Source organism: Pezoporus wallicus, unplaced genomic scaffold (assembly GCF_028554395.1).
Source record: "Pezoporus wallicus isolate ANWC-B61680 ecotype Strahan unplaced genomic scaffold, APGP_CSIRO_Pwel_v1 contig_3181, whole genome shotgun sequence".
Classification (NCBI taxonomy): Eukaryota; Metazoa; Chordata; class Aves; order Psittaciformes; family Psittacidae; genus Pezoporus; species Pezoporus wallicus.
Window position 1 is genome coordinate 6622265 of NW_026641700.1, and position 21570 is coordinate 6643834.

A 21570-nucleotide genomic window follows, 5' to 3' on the forward strand; every position below is an offset into this window, starting at 1 on the left:
AGCTAGGTCATGTAAATGACTACAGACACATGAATGTCAGCATTGTAGGATATCTTTGCACATAGCTGGTGGGAGATTTCCTCTAGGACTTGGTAATGCTACCACATGAGGAAGATAGTGAAAGACCATATAAGCCTTTTTACACCTTAAGTCTACACTAAGTGTTTTGTGGCTTTTGTTTCCAGGAAGCAATCACTATTCCTAGGCATGAATTTTGGACAATGACTACCTGTAGCTGTTGCAGCATGAAACTTCAAAACAACCAGATTGGGCGAGAGGCCCTTCTGCTCTCCTTATGGTGGCTACAGTGGCTTTGCCTACTTCTGCACCACCTTGGAGCTGCAGTGGTGACAACATATCCTCAGGCACTCATCCAAGCTTGAACTCCACAGTGTCTGGATCTGAGCCTCTCTCTAATGAAATCAGTACATAAAAAGTATTTAGCAAAAAAGAAGTTGGCGCTTTCTGGAAGCGTTTGAAGAACTTGTCATCTGTCTCCTTGGCACTGTCATTGAGATACTGTGCACGTGTCACTTTATAGACCTTCTCATTGGAGGCACTGATGTCAGTACTGATGGACTTCAAAGGTGTACCTGAAGTTCCAGCCAAAGCAGTGCATCAATCTTGCAGCAAGGAGGCACGGCTGCTGGGATTTAGATATGTAAAACCTCATTAGCCAGGCCATAAAACTTCTGCTTGCTCTGCAAACAAGGATGTCTTTCAAGTGCTCAGCAAATAAGTTAGGAAAAAATAATCTTTCAGCCCTACCATTGGTTTTAAGCTACCAGAGGCAAGCAGCTAATGCTGGGCCTCTTTCTGTGTAGCTGAAATCAGTGAGACCTTTACACTAAAACTTAGCAGTGAGAGCTGTTTTTTTTTCTCCAAGTTTTCCTCCATGTGCTGAATTGCTGTTTGCTAAGGATGTCTTAAATACAAATGGTTGAAGCTTCAAAAGTAGGAAACGCTAATGCAGTCTTAATTGCAGCTCCCTGATTCTGCAAAGGAATCTGGGAAAATGCGTTTGTCCAGTTAGATTAGGTTCAGCTGTTAGTCTGTGTTTGGAAGATGACAACCCTGGCATCCCAGAATGGCTGGGCATTGTGCAGTGCCACAGTAAGACCCAGGACCCCTGGAGATCAGCATGAAATTTGCCATCAGCTTACACTATGGCGGTTTTAAAACACACATGTGGGCTGCCCAGCAGCTATGGTGTTGGAGAAGTCTTACTGAGTTCTGCTTGCTGTAACTTCATAGTCAGCACTTGTAGCCATCCATTTGCTGAAATTAGAAAAACGGGCAAGCAAATTTGGCAACACACTGATACTTCATCGTGTTCTACTGTGACCTATTTCTTTACTCATCCCCAGCTTCATAATGTCGATGTTTTGTCAGGCCTTTGGGTGAGTGCTGTCTTCTACTACTGCTCCCCAGTTGGGCTCAGCAGCTCTGCTCCTGGTTTTGCATTCTGCAAGGCACAGGATCCATAAATATTTAGTTCCCACAGGTACCCGTGAGAGGAAAACCAGCTGCAGGAAAATGAGACATCCTTCTATGCTAAAAACAAAGTATCTGAAGCTTTTTCAAGGCCTTGTTTGGCAAGGCACCTATACACATGCTTCATTTCAGGAGCAGCTTCATTGATTTCTCTTGCATGCCTGAGGTTATACTCGTGATTAAGTCTTTTCCTCAATCTCTGGTTCTCTGGCCAGCTCATCTGATAAAGATCTTTTACAGAAAGCCACAGAGCCCCTGTGAGAAGGCATCCTCCTAGGTATGCATGCATTGGTGTTTGGATCCACGTTTGCTTGCATCCTTAATGGGCTGTAATGCACTATGAAAACTGGGAATAGGATGCTGCATTGCCAGCATCCATAAAGCTCTCTGGAATGAAAAGTCCTGAGACTAGTGTGAGCATTGCAACAATAGTATTTGTTCTCCTGCAAGAATGTTAACAGAGAAAAAAGGAGGTTGTGCCTTGTAGAGTTTAATTGATTGGGCTGTTTGGCAAGCTAGGTGATAAATCACATAAATTAGGAGTCTTGAGAGCCAGCTACTGCCAGATATTCTTCTGTTCTGTGCCTCCAGCAGCACTGCAGTGATACTAGTATGGGCAGCGAGTTCTGCAGGCTTTTACTAATAGAAATAAATTGCAGCACTGAACAATCCGAATGAAAATAAGATGGAAGAATTACTCTGAGGCCTATTTCCATCTCCTCTAAATATGAATATCAAGAACAGACTGGGTGATAGTTGTGACTTTTTTGTGATTCACCACCCTAGGATGTTAAAAGCTATGTATCTACTTACCTACTAGTAAACGTAGATCTCGGCTGGCCAGGACTCCCATTGTCAAAGCTGTTGTACATGTGGATTTCTATGAGCATCTTCCTTTTCCAGTAGAACATTTTTCTATGACTAATTCTGGGATTTTTTATATTTGTCCAGGATTTCCAAATACCTGGCAATCCTGGACACATCTCTTGATTCTGTGCAGGCTTGTGATCATATGTGATGATTGCATCTCATCCAAGAAGCATCATGCATTCAGCATGCTGGTCTGCTCCTGCACAGTAGATACAGCACAATAGGAATGTGTTTGGCTTACTCTGTGTGCACCACATACCCGAACATTGTCAGCAGCCATCAAACTTTTTGCTTATTTGATCAACACATTCAGCAAGTCCAGGGAATTCTTGTATAGACTTTTACAGCACGTGCGTGCACTGTAGGAAAGCATAGGCGTTCTGCATGTCTACCATATTATGTATACGGACATATTTCAGCTGTGAAAGGTAGCGCTGCCATTATGCAGAATTCTATACAATCCCACAGTGATTTGCAGTTTGAAAGGCAGGGTCAAGAATGCAACTGAAACAGGAAAGGGGAGTCAGAGTAATCTTATAAAGATCCGTGATTGAATTATTGTTTTAAAGTTGTTCTACTTTGTTGTGTCTTCCACCATTTCAAGGCCACAGTGGGGTTTTGATAGCTTTGATGGAAGTCACTTTGCATTATCCCATTATTTTTAATTATGTCCATAACTTTTCTGTTTGGTAGTTTGTTCCATTATCATCAATAGAAAAATAAATGATACATGGGGATTACTCATCGGAGGAGAAAAAGTGAGGGACTGAGTCTTTGCAATAGGTCTAAAAGTGCAAAATTAGAGTTTTGAGCTGAACTTTCTAAAACTGGGGTGAGAGCTCTGGAAACAAAGAAAGATGTAAAAATACTCTGAAAGGTATAAAAATAATTGGGATTCCCTGGCCAGCTTTGCATTTCTGTGAACACGGGTTATAGAGAGGAGGCCAGAAGCCCACCATTCGTTATGCAGTGTGTAGCATCCATTTAATGGCTGATTTCCAAAAAGGGGTTGCTTTTGGAAGATGCTAGACAACAATGTCCTGGTTTCACCCTGTTCATCCAGTGCATAATCTGAAGATTTACTAGCTCTGGCTTGCCTTTAACTGGCCACCTGCCCTGTGCCTGATATCCGGCTGGGTGACTGGCATGGGTGGAGCTGTGGAGTGAGCCAGAACTTCATCGTGTGGTTGAATTTACTTCATCGCACACAGTTAGTGGGGGTCTGCTCCTACAGGGGCTTCTGAATTAGATTAAAATATACCAGCATGGTGAAGTCATTTGTTGGTATTCTGCACTTAATGTCTTCTTTACATCAGCAGCTGCCTTTGTACTTCAGACAACACCATCCGAGTTGAAAAGCTCAAGCAACAGTTACTTAAGCAGGTAAAATGTGTGGACTTTTTTTCTCCATCATGGTTTGGTTGGCTTTTGGCATTTTTAGTTGCTACTCGAAATAGGATTCTTTCAAACTGCAGTTGATTTGCTGTGATAAGACTGGGGGGGTCCTTACCTTTGAGCACTAAACTGCAGATAACGTTTGGTGTTCTGGTGTTCTCCCTGTAGAACAGTGGAAGTTTTTTAAATCTAAGTCCTCAAAACCTCTTGTTCTCACTCAGGCCATTAGGGTGTCTTATAAGACTCAGAAACTGCAGTGTGACATCTTTCGTGTGTTTCTTTCTTAAGCTAATGTTACCTGAAACAGAAATAATGCTAAAGCCGTTATAGTTTCATTCAGTGAATGCTACTCCTGGTATCAGAGCCACAATTCTAGGTGAGACAAGAATAAGAATTATCGATTACTTCTGTTTCTAGCAATGGCATAAATTTGTATAAAAATGTTAAGATTTTTTTATGTATTTATTCCCCCAAAGATTTAAAATATTTTTATTCCCAAATATTTATGCATCTTCTTCAGTGGTTGCATTGTGAAGTCATATTAATGTGGGTTTTCACTACACCCAGCAACAGCAGCTCTGGATAATAGAAACAAGGACTTACCTCTAATCTCATAGCACTGACCTTAGCTACCTGCTGGAGAGCTATCTGAAGGGAGCAGAAGCTTTCCATTGGCTTTATGATCCCATGGCAATAGCTGTAAGAATGCACTGCTTGACTGAGCAAGTTCACAGATGACAGATGGCTCAGGGGCCTGGAAAGCACATGTCTGTCAGATTTCTCACATCATGTAAGACTCGCACTACTACGTGACACGTCCCCTCCTCAGGACTGTCTCTGTGCATGCACCAGTGCCACAGTGATCAGAAACAAGCAGTGTAACCAGGTGTACACCCCTGTCATCTAGCATTGGGTGTCAGTCTTGTGCGTTGTCACCTAAGTCAAAAGCAAAAAGCCTGCAGCTATTGTCCATTTTATTTCCAACAGACTTCATTTATCTCCTGCTGAAACCATTAGCAACCTTGCCAGCAGTTTCAGCTGGTAATGCCAGGACCTTAAAATGAGAGGAAACAAAACCCAGCACTTGCACCTTAAAGTGGCCTGGCTCGCTGCCTTGTAATGAGTAAGAGCTCTCATTTGTGTTGACCTAATGGTGGTCCCTGTAAAAAGCAATGAGTTGAACTACCACTACATCATGATGAAGAGGTCTCTTCAAACATAAATCCAAACATCTCCTTTTGAGTCTTTAGTGGATGATGGTGTTTGCCACAGCAGACTGTTTGCCTACGGAGCTTTTTTCTTGCATTGGCTAAAAGCCAGTTCAATTCAAACAGGCTCAGACTTTAGAGTGATGGAGATGCTGTGTCGAAAGAAAGGAGAATGTTGACAAAACACTCATTTTTAGTCATGGTTCTCCACTGAAAAAAAGCTGATAAAAATTTTACCTAAGCATTGACTGCAAAGCCGTCTATGTGCAAAGCCATCATTTAAAATCTGAAGCAGCCCTGGCTTCCTACATTGTTCCTGGCCCCCTCTAATACAGTATTCCTTCTTACAAGGAAAAGCTACATTCCTTGTTCCTATCTTCTTTAAAGCAGATCAGAGGGTGGATGTGGTTTATGATAGAATTCCTTGCAACATTCTTTGAGGGAGATGTTGCATTTTTTCTAAACCCTAGGTTTCTGGTCTAGGCTGAAGAACCAAGAACTGACGTTGGTAATGAGGTGATGGAGGAGGGGAAAGATATGGGTCCTACTGCATGATTTTAGTTCTTCTCAGTATTATTGGATTGATTAATTAATTTCCTTATCAAATAGAACATATTTTACACTACAAATTTTTGCCGAATTTTCTGTTGCTAAAAGACTGCAGGAAGACTTCAGGAGGAGCTGAAGTTACTCAATTGCTGCTCTAACTACTGAATCGGTCAAATGTTTTCAGAGGTGAACTTTTGATAAAATTTTGACATTCTAACTTTTGAGCAATTTCTTCCAGCATCTACACAGGCTTACTTAGGGTTTGTCATGATGAACTTCGCAGGAGCTATGCCTTTCCCTCTGAGATGCAGCATGCCTAAATGGCATGCTAATGGCACTTCCTTGATCCATGGTCATCTTGGTCTCAGAAGGAAGAAGTCAAACTACTGTCTTCACCAAAAATAACCAACTACTAAAAGTAACAGACAGTGGAATAAAGTGAATTAGATTAAAAAATAAATTCGGTTATCCAAAGTGTTGCAGTATTGGGAATAGATTTTAGAAAGCATTGTGGTTATATTATAAGGACAGAAATATATAAGGCAGATGTGATTGTTCCTATCAAACCATTGCATTTAGAAAGATTTTGTCAATATGTTTGCAATATGTAACAGTCAAGAGTGTTTAACTAGAGTTGTGGAAATACATCACTTTGCCCTTTAGTGGCATACTCAGTAGGAATTAATGCCCAGGGGAACAGCTCATTGTCAATGAGTACTTTACTCAAATGAAAAATAAAACCCATCAATTCTGTAATTAATCCAAAAGATTTCCGTGTTTGTCTTGGGAGGAGCAATAAACAGTGGGCAAAGAAAACCATCTCCATCTGGAAGAAAGGGAGCAATGACCATTTTGACAGCAAAGGAGTACCTCTGCTTTTCACGGATACCACAGTCAGATTCCAGGCAGAAAGGAAGATCCCTCTGCTAGTTATTCACAGGACAGAAATTTATTTGCAAAGCGCTTGGGAGCTGCAAATGAGGCACAGAAACACCAAGCTTTTGTACAGGTAACACTCTGCTTTTCAGAGTGACAGAGGTTTGTTTTCTTCCCGCACCGCTGTATAGAGCGTTGACCATCACCACCTTGGGAGCTGATGGCATTTCGCTCACCCCATCATGACACAAGTATTGTTCCTTCCACCTGTTGCACCCTGTCAGTAAATCCTTACGTCCTACAATGTCTGGCACTATCAGCGATGATACTGTTGTTTTCACTTAAGTACTAAATCATAATCTCTTCTGTGGTTTGTGAAGCCTTCATGGCATCCCCCAGCCTGTGCTGCACTCTGTAAATGAATGTAACGCTTGTAACTACCAGTGACAAACAGATGTTAGGTCATGGCTCATCTCTCTCATTAAGGCAATTAGTGACCTGTACAAGATGATCGGTCAGGGGATCTATCCATCTCGACATCGGTGTCTGGTTGCCTGCACCGCTGTTTATAGTCCCGTTCGTAATTTCTCCCTTTCCTGTTCATTATTATTATTATTATCCAAAGTGCCTTTTTGCTTCTGTTAGCAAAACCAGAATCCCCCATGCCCCAGTTTTAGCAGCTAATGTCCACAATAGGGGCAACTGATCCAGCACAGGAGTTAAATATAACCGTGTCTAGTGCAAGGAGAAGATTTAATGGGAAATGGTTGTCATTCTTTCTTCCTAAAGGCACGGGAAGGGGGGGGGGGGAGAGAGAGAGAGAGAGAGGGAGACGTACACACATAGACACACACGCATCCCACCGCGAAGGAAGAGGCAGAGAGCAGGCAAGGCAGAGAGGGAGCGAGGGTAGAGACAGAGATCCCCAAAGCAGCCCTGCGCCTCTGAGGTGGAAGCTGCCAGGGCACAGCCAGCATGTTGGTCCTCAGCCCGCTTGTCTGGGGATCTTACCTGCAGCTTGTCTTCTGCTTTGCTTTATCTCAGACTGCGTACGTTGACAATGTCTTCTCAGTTTCAGCAGGTAAATTGCTTTCAGTCTCGTTACTTTTTCTTGCTTAGAGCTCTCTGCACTTTGATTCTTGCAGTCTCCAGTAACTGGGAACACAGGGGAAAAAAGACAAGTAGTTGAAATTGTAGATCTTGGTGAAGGGATTTTGCACTACAGACCTGTTCTGCCACATGCCGGGATGTTTTGTTGCTTGGTTGTTTCTGCTTTTTTCTTTATAATCTCTGTTTTTAAACCCCTCCCTTCCCCAGAAGAAATAACAGACAAGATCCTCGGCTGCTTTAAAATGCCTTTTTTTCCATTGGCTTCTATGGTGCTGTGCTAATTCATGGATCTGGCCCAATTAGTATACTACTTGCATGTCTGCATGTTTCTTTCTATTTTGGATGAGTTTAGGTGGATTACAGGAAGGGAAAGAGAATGAATCTCAATGTATATCTGCTTCTATAAATAAAGCCCTGACTTCAATGAACGCTGCCAGAGTCCAACTGGATGTTAGCAGAATAAACATCATCTGGCTCTGGCAATGACACTAACAAATACTTGGATGACTTACATAGCAAACAAGAGCCCACTGCATGGAAAATCCCTGCTAGGCAAAGGCAAAACAAATTAGTTGTCAGCTGAGGCAGGGCCCTGGAAATCCCACTTAATAGATTTTACAGTTTCATCAGCAAGGTGTTCCTTTAGCCACGTTCTGTGCAAAGGAAAGGGAAAGCTGCCCAGAGCTCTGACTCCATCCCTCCTATGAGGAACTTGTACCAACTTAGGCAAATTGCTGTTTCCCACCTTCTTCCATATCTTGTCAACAGAGATGCTTTTGACTAACATCCTGAATTCCTTCAGTGTCAAATCTGAGATGGTTCAACCGAGATTGGTCAGGGTCAGCTATACCTACAGATCCCCCCTCCTCTGTGTCTTTCACATGAAGACAGTGCCCAAAAGGGTGCACATTTTAAGGGTATACATAAAATAAGCCTTAGACATGACGCTAAAGGCACACGGCCTTTCTCTCTCTCTGATCTCTGGTGTGACCACAGAGCCAGATGGTTTAATTCAGGGCATTTATAAGATAAGAGCATCAAGAGGGTAGCTTCTATGAGGTGACAGATTTCTGCACTAAGTTACAGAATGCATGGGTTTTTCTAAGGGTTTGGGTTTTTTTTAATCTTTTCAAATATGCAGAACCAGTACACTGTATTTCACTCCAAAGAGTCTGTCTGAACAGTCCATTCATTTAAAGATACTAAAATAATAAGATTCTGAGGGCCAAAAGAGTAATGCAGGTATCCTTTGGGGAAAAGCCCTATAGGATTTAGTAATGCAGCCATTATAGTCCTGTAGTCATTTCAGATAGCTTTTAAGATCGCATCTAGAGAAGCCTAATGTGTGAAGAAGTACATGCTTTGAAAAACAATTTAATCCATTCTTTCAGACTTTTAGGAACTAATATTTTTTTCTACTAGGCTCTGCAGGATGCTAAAGAGCATTTACATTTGTTACCATTTCTATTCAATTGGGTAGGCTTTTTCCGTTATGTTGAGATTAGTTCATGCTGAGGTACAGGCATGTCAAGATTTGTTTTCACTCATATATTCCAAATTGCTTTGCAATAACATGTATGTTATTAGACCTTAAATTTATTTGGCACTTGTACGGGCCACCAAGTCAAACAAGAATGTCATGTATCCATCACCTGCATGAGCTGGACTTTCTCATATGGCACATACTTGTGTGTCTAGAGAAGCCATTTTAACTGTCCCCCTCAAAAAACAATTAACTTTCCCCCTTAGAAGGGGAAAACTTATCTTCTCTGCTGAAACCATAGTAGAATAGGCAAATATGAAGGAAAATGCCAGGCTCTGCCCTTTGCACTAGAATATTTTCCATAGTGCAGCCCTGGAGCCTTGCCTGCAGGAGACCCCAGGGCTCCCCACACAGACTGCAGCCAGCCAGGAGCTTCTGGGTTTAGGCTTGGAGAAGGTGTGAACTTGATTGGGAAATCTGGTTGCCCATGTGGTGGTTTGGGCAGACTGCCACCCCATGAACAGCTCTGTGATAAAGCCCCACACCATGCTCTTCTGGCCAAGCCACTGGGAATCACCTTTATACCCAGCAAGCATTAGGAAGGCTTTTGTCACAAATGTATTATTAATGTTTACTTGATAATATGTGAACGAAACAGCATCGGGCGTATTCAGTCATAACCCCACAGCTGAAGGGCTGGATTAAGAGCCATACTTTGGAAGGCTGTTACATACCTGTGTGCCGTTATTATTTGTTAATCAGGGCTATTTGGTATGAAAAATGATGTAATAAAAAATTCCTGCATTTTAAGAAATATCTCCTTAGAAAAAAGCTGATTGAAATCTCACAGCAGGTACAGGAGGTGAATTAATTCTCTTCAAATTCTCAGTTATTTTAATGGTTTCTGGAATGTTCTGTAACTGTCAGCTGTATCTGGCACCGGGATGTAATTTCCCATTTAAAGAATGGATTTAGCACTGTGCTTGCAAATTCTATAACTAATCACAGTTAACAGTGAGGATGTTCTTAAGGGACAACTTGTCTTTCTTGGGAAATGCATTTGGGTATTTTCCAGGTATGCCTGAAAACTTCTGGGCTAAAAGTACTTTAATTTCTGCATAGCAACAGGTCACATACAAAGAGGTTTACAGGTCACAAAGCAGTAACTGGAAGGCTGAGATAAACAACTGGTAAGGGGGAAACAGACTTGTCTTGTAGAATAATTGGGGAAAGAAAGTTAATCTGGATCTTTGTCTGTTTTGCTGCCAACTCCACCTTATATTCCCATCAGCCTCAAGCAACAGAGCATCCTTGTTTCTGGAAGTGTTTTCAATGTCACAGCAGCTCCAAAGAGTTGAGTCTTCTGGTATTGAAGCATCAATCCTAGAGGAAATACTTCAGGGAATAATACTATAGTATGCTCGAGCATGTTGCTGTGGTTCCACGTGGCAGTGAAGATCCCCAGGAATGGGTAGCTCAACCCTCCTGGAGACAGCAGGTTTCTTTTCAGGGTAACCCCTTGTATCCCACCCTGATGCCACTGCATTTATGGTGTCAAAGCTCTGCTCTCTGAGGTTCCTGCATTGTGCACTTGAGGAGGTTGCACTCACATGATGTAAACCAGGCATGAAGTTTATACTAATCTTTAGCAGGGTTACATGAACCAGCCTGCACCTTGTAGGAACCAGCCTGAAGGGAGCCACCTTCCAAATTCAGGCAGCAGAAAGACACTCGTCCTCTCCCCTTCATTCCTTCTCCTCCCCTGTTCAAATCACCCAGGCTGAAAGTTTCTGAGGTTTTGCAGAGATGGGAAAGTATTTAAATTACCAGAAACAGCTGGAGAATAAGAACAGTATCTTGATGCTTTGTACCTTGGCACACTCTGTGCTGCTCAACTAAGGGAAGAGGATGATTTTCATGTGTGAAAGAAACATCAGGAGAGACAAAACACAAAACCAAGTGGCTATTCCTGACACTGAAGGAATCAGGGTCCCGGCTGCTTTTCTGTAATATATGACCCTCACGTTTGTTTTAGGGTTTGTTTTAGGTTTTTTCCTCTAATGAAACACCCTGTAGGAGCTCTAAATATTGTTCAAAAGGACAGAAGAGATGTCAGGTGGATGATTTTGTTTCTAAAGAGAGCAATTGTAAACATTTGTTTATGAAAAATCACAAGGGAAAAAATTATCAGAGTGCTTGCAGGAGTAAGAAAGATTCAGAAGGGATTTAAAATGAGACCAAATGTAAAAGCCAGAAGACTCTCACAGAGCCTGTTAAGAAAACAGCCCAAAGGTGACTAGCAAGCAGAGATGAATCTTTGAGGGGCAAAAATATCAGCCCAGGAAAGGAAGCCTGGCTCTGCTCTGGAAACTCAGAGTGGGCCCAGGAGGTGCCCAGCATCCTGACACTGTTGCTTAAGGGTTTTCTCGTGGAACACACGAGTAGGAAATCTTAGGCGGACTAAAATTCTTGGTGGAAATGAGCCCCTGGCAGAGGCTTCATTAGGAGAAGGCAAGCAGAGTACCGCTGGCCATAAAGCAAGGCAGTCCCCTGGTTGTGGGTCAGGCTAGGAAAAGGTCTTGGGGCTGAACTCTCTTAGGGCTGGGCATTTAATAGCTTTCTATCTATCTTGTTTGTGACTCACAGAAGCCTCTTTCAGTAGAGTATGTCTTCAGCTTGAGAGAAACAAATAACTTTGGGATAGGCCCAAATGAATGGCTAGAACAATAAACCAAAAAAGAGCAGCTGTACAGCGGTTAACCTTCGAAGAAGGTAGTTCCTGAACAGCCTCTGGGGAAAGGCTTGAACTGGTAGCAAAACAGCAGGCCAGTGTGGTGTGGTTGTTCTTGCTTTAAGTAAATGGGTCATTAAAATAAACACAGGTTAAAGAAGCACTTGATTTGTCTTTATCCATAGTTCCACCCCCTAGTAGAGATGACCTGTGACAATCACAGGCTGGGTTCCATGCTCAGGTCAATGCAGGTAATACTCAGGGATGAGACTACCTAAGGATTCATAGACCCTTGTGGCATATGGTGCAACACCTGTGCTGAGTCAAGTGTGAGCAGAGCAGCCACGCTGGTGCACAGCCTGTCCACGACCTTGTGCCTGCACCCAGCTTCATGTCGGGAAGGGCAAGGGGAAGAGCGATGCAAGTCACAACAGCAGAGGATCCTCAGGGCGTCCCATGAAGTTAGCAGTAGACCAGTGATTAGCAGCCCACTTGATCCTGTGGGTAAGAGACAAGGAAAGGCTATCAGAGACAGTCAAGAAGGCTGTGGCATTTGCCTTGGAGCAGTAAATAAAAATCAGAAGACACAGCCACTGGTGAGGAAGCTGTAAACTATCCTTGAATACAGCTCTGGGTTTTGCATGCAGGACAGGAATGGGGGCTTCTGACCTGCTTGTGACATTACTGGATGACAAGGTGCTCAGCTTGTCAAAAAAGATTCAGTGACTATAATGAAAACTAAGGGAAAGGGTTCAGTGAAATGCTGCTTAAGGTATCATGAATGTTCACTTGCTCAAGAAAACGCATATCAAAGGACCACATGGTGTGTCCCTCCCCTGGGTTCCCCTGCTGCCTCTGACTGAATATAAAGGTGGACTTGTTTGGCTTCATGTGGTGAGCTGATGGGGGCAGAGGCATGCTGAAATACAGAAGGCGTGTTTCATACCTGGACTCCTGAAGTGCAGGAAGCTGGGACTGCACCGCTGGGCACCGCTTGTACGACAAGTAAGGCAGCTGTCCAGCCTGAGGCTGGGGAAGCTCCTCTGGAGACATAACCAAAGCAAAGCCAGTAGTTGTTTTGTGGTGAACAAGTTATCCACCTGCCAGGAACAGAGGTCAGGACAGGAGCTGAGGCAGTGCTTGCTTTCTTTCCAGCAAAGGAAGCAGTAACTGATCCGAAGGGTTTTCTATAACCTGTGAATGTTTCTGACAGCCAGCAGCAGGTCCAAAAGGGAACCTCAGGGCAAGGATGGGAGCTCCACTGACAAGCAATCCAAAGTGCTGAAAATCAGTTTATTCCCTATGTACTTGTAGACAGTTAGTGCCTGTAGACCTCTGCTCTAGTACAGACAGTTCATTTGTGGGTTTGTCAACGTTACCAAACCCCTGCGCAGGAAGGGAACAGTCTGTGACTTCACATTTTAGCTTCCTTGGTTTTTACAGCCTGTTTCATATCGGATACAGAGACTCCCATTGCATAGGCTGTATTGGCGCAGGAGCACCAGCAGCATGATTGCAGCAAAAGAAATTGTTAATCTTAGCTAAAACTATAGAAAAATATGATTTGTGTTTATGTGGGAGGAAGTTTGTTGTCAGGATAGGCCATGTATCCCTGCAGTCTTTAACTCAGTGCTAGAATAGAAAGTGATTGCAAAATCAGGGGGCACATTCAGCTGTCCTGCAATACTGGACTCACTCAGGACACATTCAGGAGACCTGCATCATGCTGCCCCTTAGCAACTAGAAGAGAACTGGGAAAACCCTTCAATTCCAGGGCTTTGAGAAAGATCAGAAATAGGCGAGAGATAAAAACCCCACAGGAGTTGACAGACCCCAAACTAGATGTGTTGTTTCTTCCCTTCTCTCCAAGGAATTGCTATTTTAACGGTGAAGGCATTGAGAGGATGCTTTCTATAGTCACACAGTTTTAATGGTGCAAAGGCATTTGGGCTGAGAAGATGGATATAGGGAGAACACAGAAGAGGACTGAGACTGTGGGGAAAAGAGAAAAGTAGCTATTAACAATTTTTCTCAGCAGCTAACAAGTGTGTATACATAAATACATGTGCCCAGGGAATGCACACAAGTAAAGGGAGATGCTTTATCTAAAGAAGGCAGTGCTACGACTTCAGTTTTCTTCTATCCAGGGAAAATGTTGATGGAGTTATTTTTTTTAGCTTCTTGAGACTACAAAGTTAATGACTTTTTACAATACCAAATCAGTGCAGAGTTATTTTTTGTGGAGGGTGGGAGAATAAAGTCAGCTGGGCTGTGAATCTGTCACAGCAAGGGAGTCATGAGGAATTAATCTAGTCCATGGTAGCACAGTCTCAAAGAGGAATTTGAAAGCCTACCTCTGAAGTGTTTCTGAGCACACAGCAACACCCACAGTCTCATAGGGATTGTCTGGGACTCTCTGAGCATACGGTGGAGCAACATCAAAGTCAAGTACATGTTTGATCTGTACCAGCACTGACAGATTACGATCTTGCAGTTGCAGAAGGGTGGCACTGGTGTCTCTCGTCTGTGTGGCTACTGATGTCACAGATAAAGTGGGAGAGGACTGTGCAGCAGTGAATGACATGTAGAAGTTTTGGGGCTGATGCAGCAGCCATCCTGCATTAATCTTTTCAATTTCAGGCTCTTCTACAGATCATAGAAGGTTCTTAGGCTTTATAAAGAGTATATATGTTACGCTGCTGGTATGACAAGCAGCTGAGTTTTTATAATCCAGCTCATAAAATGACTGAGATGAGATATTGTAGTTTACCAGAATGGAACTCTGTTTCTGGTATTGTAATTGACTTGTCTGTGGCTTTGGGGGAGTTACTTAACTTCTCTGTGCCTCAGTTTCTCATGCACTAAAGGGGAGCATATTGAGTTGCCAACATTGTGTAGCAGTGTCTAGAACTCCGGACATCTGCAAATGGAAGGCGATAGAAGGAAAATGGCACAAAATAGCCCTATTGTGGTTGTAGGGATTTATAAGGCATGGGTTTATTTTATAAACCCATATAATAAACCACGTTACACCCATGACAGATTTTACTGGGATTTTCATGTTCTTGTAAAGTTGGCGTGCAGAACCTACCTGAGCAAACGCTTCTCTCTCTGTACTGACCTCAGCATTTTCCCACTGCAGGCAACCTGAGAGAACAGAATATAACCTTTTGGAATATGCACTGCCCTCATACATGCACGTGCACACAGATTAAACGTCTGAAATATTTGCATATAGGGAATAAAAGGCCTTTCCCTTGCTTAGAAATCTTGCGTCTTGCTGTTTCTGCAGCGTTTTCTAAGGCTGTCCTGCAAAGATGCAGCCACCTATGACTGCTGAGCCAGGCTGCGAGGGGCTCACTGGGGCCTCACTGCCCGTGAGCACATGGGAGGTGCTTGGAGATGCTGGGGGACGTGGGCTAAGTATTAGGTGGGGACATGGGACAGAGTGTCCTTGCTCCTCTGGCCGCGTGAATACCAAGATCCGCTGTCCAGGCAGTATGCCAGGGTCCTGCTATTGTCAAGCCTGTTGAACGTCGACTGATTTTAAATACTTTTATTTATTTGTTTATTTGTTTGTTTGTTTGTTTGTTTTTTTGCTTATTTATTGTGACAGCTTCTGAGTGTGAGCCAGCTGCTGAAGTGCACATTACTGCTGCCACAGCCCATAGCCACTTTGGGGATTAAAAATGGAGTATTTTCAGATTTGTATGAGTTTTTCTTGGCTGAAAAGAGACTTGGAAAGTTTTCAGCTGGATTTGTTTACTTTTTTGTCAGAAAGATGGCGAATTATTTTCTCGTCAGCTTTTCTCTGTTCCTTAAATACTCTGAAGCCCCACTTCAAGCAAAAGGAAACCAGAAACAGGGGAGAGCTGCAGCTCTGTGTCTCATCCTGTAACTCCCAGGGGAGCTTCATGGGTCACCACCTCCTTCTCCACGCAGACACCATTACCTAAGGTGTAGGGCTTGGTATACTTCTTTGGCACGTTTATGTTAGCAGGTTTATAGGGAAGGACATATTTAGCCTATCAACTGTAGGGTCTAAGTTCGAAAGTGTACTGAGAGATGCAGACCATCTGCCAACCTGACTGTTCAACCCAGCTCCAGACACGAGCTCTATTCTATGCTTCTGTTTAAATAAGGCACACTTTTGGTCAGAAAGCTTTGCAAAACATGTTTTAAAGAGGTGTGTATTGTGAATATGCTGCTTCATGTCTTTGGGGTTTTAAAGAAGAGCTTAGCTCCCGTGTCTGCTCTGTAAATAAAGTATTCTGACCTGTATGGCTCTCAAAAGGTGCCTTTGGCAGGCTCTTAAACTTTCCTAACTTAAAAGGAACATGTGCTATAGTAACCTTGCAATAGATGTACAGAAAGGCACCAGGTGGCTGTGGCCCCCTTCTTGCGAGAAGAGTAAGAGGAGCCTGAATGAATGACAACAAAGCAGATGAAAGCAGATGAAAGTCTCGGTTTCAGCTGTGACAAGCCCACAGTCATTAACTGGCTGGTCTGCCCAGCTTGTTTATTATTAATTCTGAGTGCCATCCAAGCAGGAGAAGCACCTGTGATGGGGTATCAGCCATCAGAGGTCCCCGTCTAGCAAAGCCCTGCCCATCACAAGCTGGGCAGGCCACCAGCACTGCTGTCAGGGTGACAAGCCTTTGGATAGCAGCTCAGCTTCCCGTCAGGGCTTGCTGGAAGAATGTGGTTGCAAATAGGAAGGGAAACACATGTTAAGTATCTCTTTCCTTCCATGCTTTCCCTCCTGACAGTTGGCCTACAGCTTTGTGATTCATAGAATCATAGAACAGTTAGGGTTGGAAAGGACCTTAAGATCATCAAGTTCCAACCCCCCTGCCATGGGCAGGGACACCTCACGGTAAACCATGTCACCCAAGGCTCCATCCAACCTGGCCTTGAACACTGCCAGGGATGGAGCATTCACCACTTCTCTGGGTAACCTGTTCCAGTGCCTCACCACCCTAACAGTAAAGAACTTCCTTATATCTAACCTGGACTTCCCCTGTTTGAGTTTGAACCCATTACCCCATGTCCTATCACTACAGTCTCTGATGAGGAGTCCCTCTCCAGCATCCTTGTATCCTCCAGATACTGGAAGGCTGCTATGAGGTCTCCCCGCAGCCTTCTCTTCTTCAGATTTTAAGGTAAAAAGTAACTGTCAGGGTTTATTTAAGAGTTTTTTTCAATGAAATCCTATAAATCCAACTGAAACCCATGACAGGACTTCTCTGGTACCCCCACTGTAGTGTAGCTGAGGGGGTTTGAGGGTTGAAGGTCAGCTCTAGGATCAGCTCTAGGAGAGCTCAGACACTTCATATGAGCCCCATTCCAGAGTACTCAGCATGGGTGACGGCTTCTCTCTGACTCTGTCAGACCATCTCAGATAAGAGTTCCCAAACTTCAGCTATGGTCAGAAGCTAGCAGCCTGCAGGAGCAAAATGAAACATTGCAACAGCTTATCTAGAATACGTTATTTTATAAAGCAGCCATTGCCAGTATACCCATAGATATATATAGTTACTTTCTTGAACTACATTAATACATAGTGTGGACTGTAAAAATAGACTGAGTTTGAAAACGGTACAGATTTTCTATTTTAAAGCTCACTATTATGATTTTTATGTTCTTTGAAAATATCTGTCACTTAGACAAGTCTTAGAAGGAGTTTTTCATTTTGTTTTCCTTCTCTTATTGAACACGGTCTTTGATACTGAAGTTGTTGACAGAGCAATTTCCATAGGAGATATGTAAACACACACTCTGTGTAGGCAGGGTCTTCATATTTCACAGAAAATTATGACAGTCCTATTCTTGGGCTAAGATTTTTTCCATTGATGGGGACTGGAGTATTCTGAAGCTGTGTTTAGCAAACAAAGCTAACCTGGAGCCTAAAAATATACATTGCATTTGCACAGGGCATGTAAGCCTGTCAAGGTAACCCTGTTGTGATATAAAACAAGCCAATACTAAACTGGGTTGTATGTCCTGGACCCATCGCAGTTACAAAATCTGTACCAATGGGATGTGGTGGTTATTGGAAGGTCAAATTATAGCAGTCATACCTGCAGTCATTCAGTGACCCGCTTTTTACTCTGTCTGCTGTCCTGTCACCTCTCATACCCTGGTCCTTGGGTCCAGGACCAGCCTTTTCTTAAATATTTGCTTTAAAAATACACCTTCCAGAGCATAGCCATGGTTAATGATGGAGGCCCTGGAATATTATCTGCCCACATCATTTATAATTGATATCTATCCTACATAATAGAAATTAGATACCTGATTTCAGACTATAAAGACTGAAATCAGTGGCTGTTTTGCTATGAACTTGGTTAGCTAGAGTGTTTTTCACGATAATCCTATTCCACAGAATTTCTGACTTTGCTGCTAAGAAAGAAAATCCAAACACTTTATAACCCAGGACTTGACTTTACTCATAAGGACATGATAAATTGAAACTATTAGGACTATAGATGTACATCTATATTTAATCTTTTTTTGTAAAATAATTAAAAGGCAACACTTTAATCTACTCCTTTTTAAAAAAAAAAGAAGTAGCAAGGCAACTGCAGTAACTAAAACCTTTTTCTACAGTGCCTGGTAGTGATCTCTTAGCAACTAAACCACATTGAGCCAGCTTTGATGTTCTTATTCTTATTGAACGATAACAATCCTATTGAATTTTAGCTAGATCCTAGCATCAAGTAATACTAAAACAGAGTCAAGATAATGGAATATAGCCTAAAATAAAATAATAAGCACATTTTTGATCTGTTAAATTGCCAGCTGTCCATTGTTTCAGTAATATGCAATTTAGTCCCAATGCAATATGTTCAGATACAGTCCTGAAATTAAAAAAAAGACAGAAGCATGTGTAGTAAAAATTGAAGACCTTAGTTACAGCTGCATAAGAGTGACTGAATTCAGGATAAGCCAATACAGAACTTAGCTCTACTTATCTTTCTATTTTATCGCTTGTGAGACTGGAGACAGGCAAACTCAAACCTTTGCTACTTTTTAACAGGCATTGGCATATTCAGTATGTATTTAAATTTTTAAATTAAATAATATGGGTCTATTCTGAAAAAGAGTAGGCTTAGATTAGATATTAGGAAAAAATTCTTCACTATGAGGGTGGTGAGGCACTGGCACAGGTTGCCCAGAGATGCTGGCAGTGTTCAAGGCCAGGTTGGATGGGGTTTGGAGCAACCTGGTCTAGTGGAAGGTGTCCGTGCCTGTGGCAGGGGTTTGGAACTTCATGAGCTTTAAGGTCTCTCTCAACTTAAACCATTCTATGAGTCTATATTTTTTTTCATTATTATTATAAATCTTCTGCCTTTCTCTTAAATTTCAGTTTCTAGTTCAGTTTCAAACTTGTGAGCAAAAGTTGTGAAAGAGTCTTCATTATGGAACTTTTCAGACTTCAATTGACTCACCTCTCAAAGGTATCATCACAGATAGTTTTTTGTTAGAGAAAAATATCTGGATGACATAAACTATCCCTGAATGCTGCTGAATCAAATTCCTCTGGGCATGAACATTTTCTGTGCATCAGGACTGAGAAAATGCTGCCCTCATTAACAACATAGGATGCTAGAACTGATATAATACATTTTCTGAGACATTTGAAAAATCTCAGAGTATCTCTGTCCCTTGGAAAATTTGTTTTACCTTGAGATGTGACCAATATCCAGCTTGTGATTAATTCGCACACAAATCCAGCAATTTTATCCAGTTTGCTTTCCTAGAAACTTAATTTAGGGATTTTCTATTAATACCAGATACTCCACCATAGGCTTTTCTTCCTGCTGTGTTTGGCTCTCTGCCACCCTTCAGTTCATTCCAGCTGCCATTTGCCGAAGCAAGAAACCAACAGACATAAATAAATGTTTGCTGTCCTTGGCAAAACCTTTGTAGAAGGCCCCCACTGTGATTAGAGATATATTTCCCAAGGAGTAAATTGATGCAGAACACTCTCCCCCCAGTATAAATGCATCATCCTCATACCCTTTCTCTGTGAATCTTTGGTCACTGCTTCTCAGATTATTGATGGAAGTTTACTTCTTAGAAATGGTTGAATACACTGGTGAACACAACTGAGATCCTGCCTTACTGGTCAGCTGGTGACGAAGCTACAAGCTAAATCTGGCTTGCAGAGTATTTATTCTTAGGGATGATGCATGAATCAGGAATAAGGCAACCTGATTTCAGTCCCAGGGGAAATATAAGCAAATGTGCTGTAGAACAGCTTCCCACTCTTATCACACAAGTGCCTGAAACATTTTTTTTCACAGGGAATGTTAGTGGGCAACAGCACAGAGTTCCTGGTGGTATGCAGACTATAATGGGAATGAGAAGATGCTATTTCTAATAAACTTTTGGAAGAGGAGAGAGAAAGCAAGAAATACTTCTATTTTCTAGTGTTGCTTATCTGATATTTTCCCAAATAGCCACATTAAGAGCTTAAATCTCCACAGAGCCTTCCTTCAGCACAAGAAGGAACTTACAAACTTGAGGGACCATCTGGTTTCTTAAATCCCTGCTTGGATTACAGTGTTGCAATCAATGCACACAAGATGTAGGAAAACCCTGTGGCATGGAAACTCCTCTTAAGCTGTAAGAAATGTTTGTGGTGTTCAAGACAACCCATGAGTGTTTGTATTGAACAGATCTCCCTTGTTTGGAACAGAAGAAACAGCTCAACCTCAGAGCGTGCTGCCTCCTCATCCCTCCTCCACCGCCCCTGTTCCCACCACCATCCTTCAGGCATGGCTGGAACACTGTAAGTGTGACCCTGGAGCCTTTCTCTTTCTTTTACATGACTCTTTATATATGACAAAGACTGAAGCATCCTCTCAAGCACTGCTTCCTGGTGTCACTCAACAAACCTCTTTGATCTGGCTTTATTGATATGTCTCTGTTAGGAGAATCATTCACATCCCAGACTGTGGCTTGGAAGTGAATCTCAAATAGATCAAGGCATGAAATGAAGTAGGGTTTGTTCATGCAGTTAATTCAATTAACTTAAAATATTCTTATTCTGTTTTGGGAACTTACTTAGCAGAAGGCAATCCTGAACTCAGGGTAATGGCAATGCAATAAACCAAGTAAGGACAGAAAGGCAATTTTTCATCCCACACAATGATTTCAGGGTGTATGTTATTTATGTGTCCTGGTTTAAATCACATTTGCCTTATCCAGCAGGTGAAATGAAGGTCCCAAAATCCTCCAATGGAATCTATTCCCACCATTTCATTTTGCAGAAACACAGACATGTTTGAGCTGCTGTATGCAATTTTCACTCACCCACCTATGCACATATCTGCTCTACATGATACGTACCTATATGCATGTTAACATACGCAGCATACAGGACACTATGGGTATGTTTGCCCGGTTACTGTTATTACTACGGTCTGTTAACTCTGATGTATTTTCCACCCCAACATTAAGAATTTTTCTACCTACTCCATAATTTTCTTAATTCTACTACTCATTTACCATATACAAATACTGCAATTATTGCTACTGGCATAGAAATAATTGTTAGCAAGAACTAACCCAAGAAAAAATACAGTGTAAGATTCTCCATTGCCTTCAGAGAGATAAGGATTGAGCCCAGGCTGCTGTTTCCACCAGACCAAAATCTGGTTGCTTCCGTCTTCCTGATCCCCTCCCTGTGCCTTAATGTCCGTAGAAAGGAGACCCAGAGACAAGATTTCCTTAGGAATGTGGCATACTCCTTCACTGAGGATGAGGTTGGGACCAGGGCCCTGAGATTTCCCCACACAGCCCAGAGAGTAATCAGCATAAATTCACCCTTCACATCATCCCCCTTA

General features: G+C 42.4%; 2 protein-coding genes across 5 annotated transcripts in view; one reads left to right on the forward strand and one right to left on the reverse strand.

Moving 5' to 3' along the window:
• The window catches only part of WIPF3 (WAS/WASL interacting protein family member 3), a 302270-nt gene that overhangs the window by 126762 nt on the left and 153938 nt on the right, over positions 1-21570 (reverse strand). The window lies entirely within an intron of this gene.
• The window catches only part of COLQ (collagen like tail subunit of asymmetric acetylcholinesterase), a 40683-nt gene continuing 26304 nt past the window's right edge, over positions 7192-21570 (forward strand). The window contains exons 1-2 of one of the 2 annotated variants that reach the window (XM_057424917.1): positions 7192-7473; positions 20401-20513. In XM_057424917.1, the coding sequence (XP_057280900.1) occupies positions 7368-7473; positions 20401-20513 (219 nt within the window). In that variant the 5' untranslated portion in view covers positions 7192-7367. The remainder of the gene's footprint in view (positions 7474-20400; positions 20514-21570) is intronic. The other variant, XM_057424916.1, reaches the window with a different exon arrangement.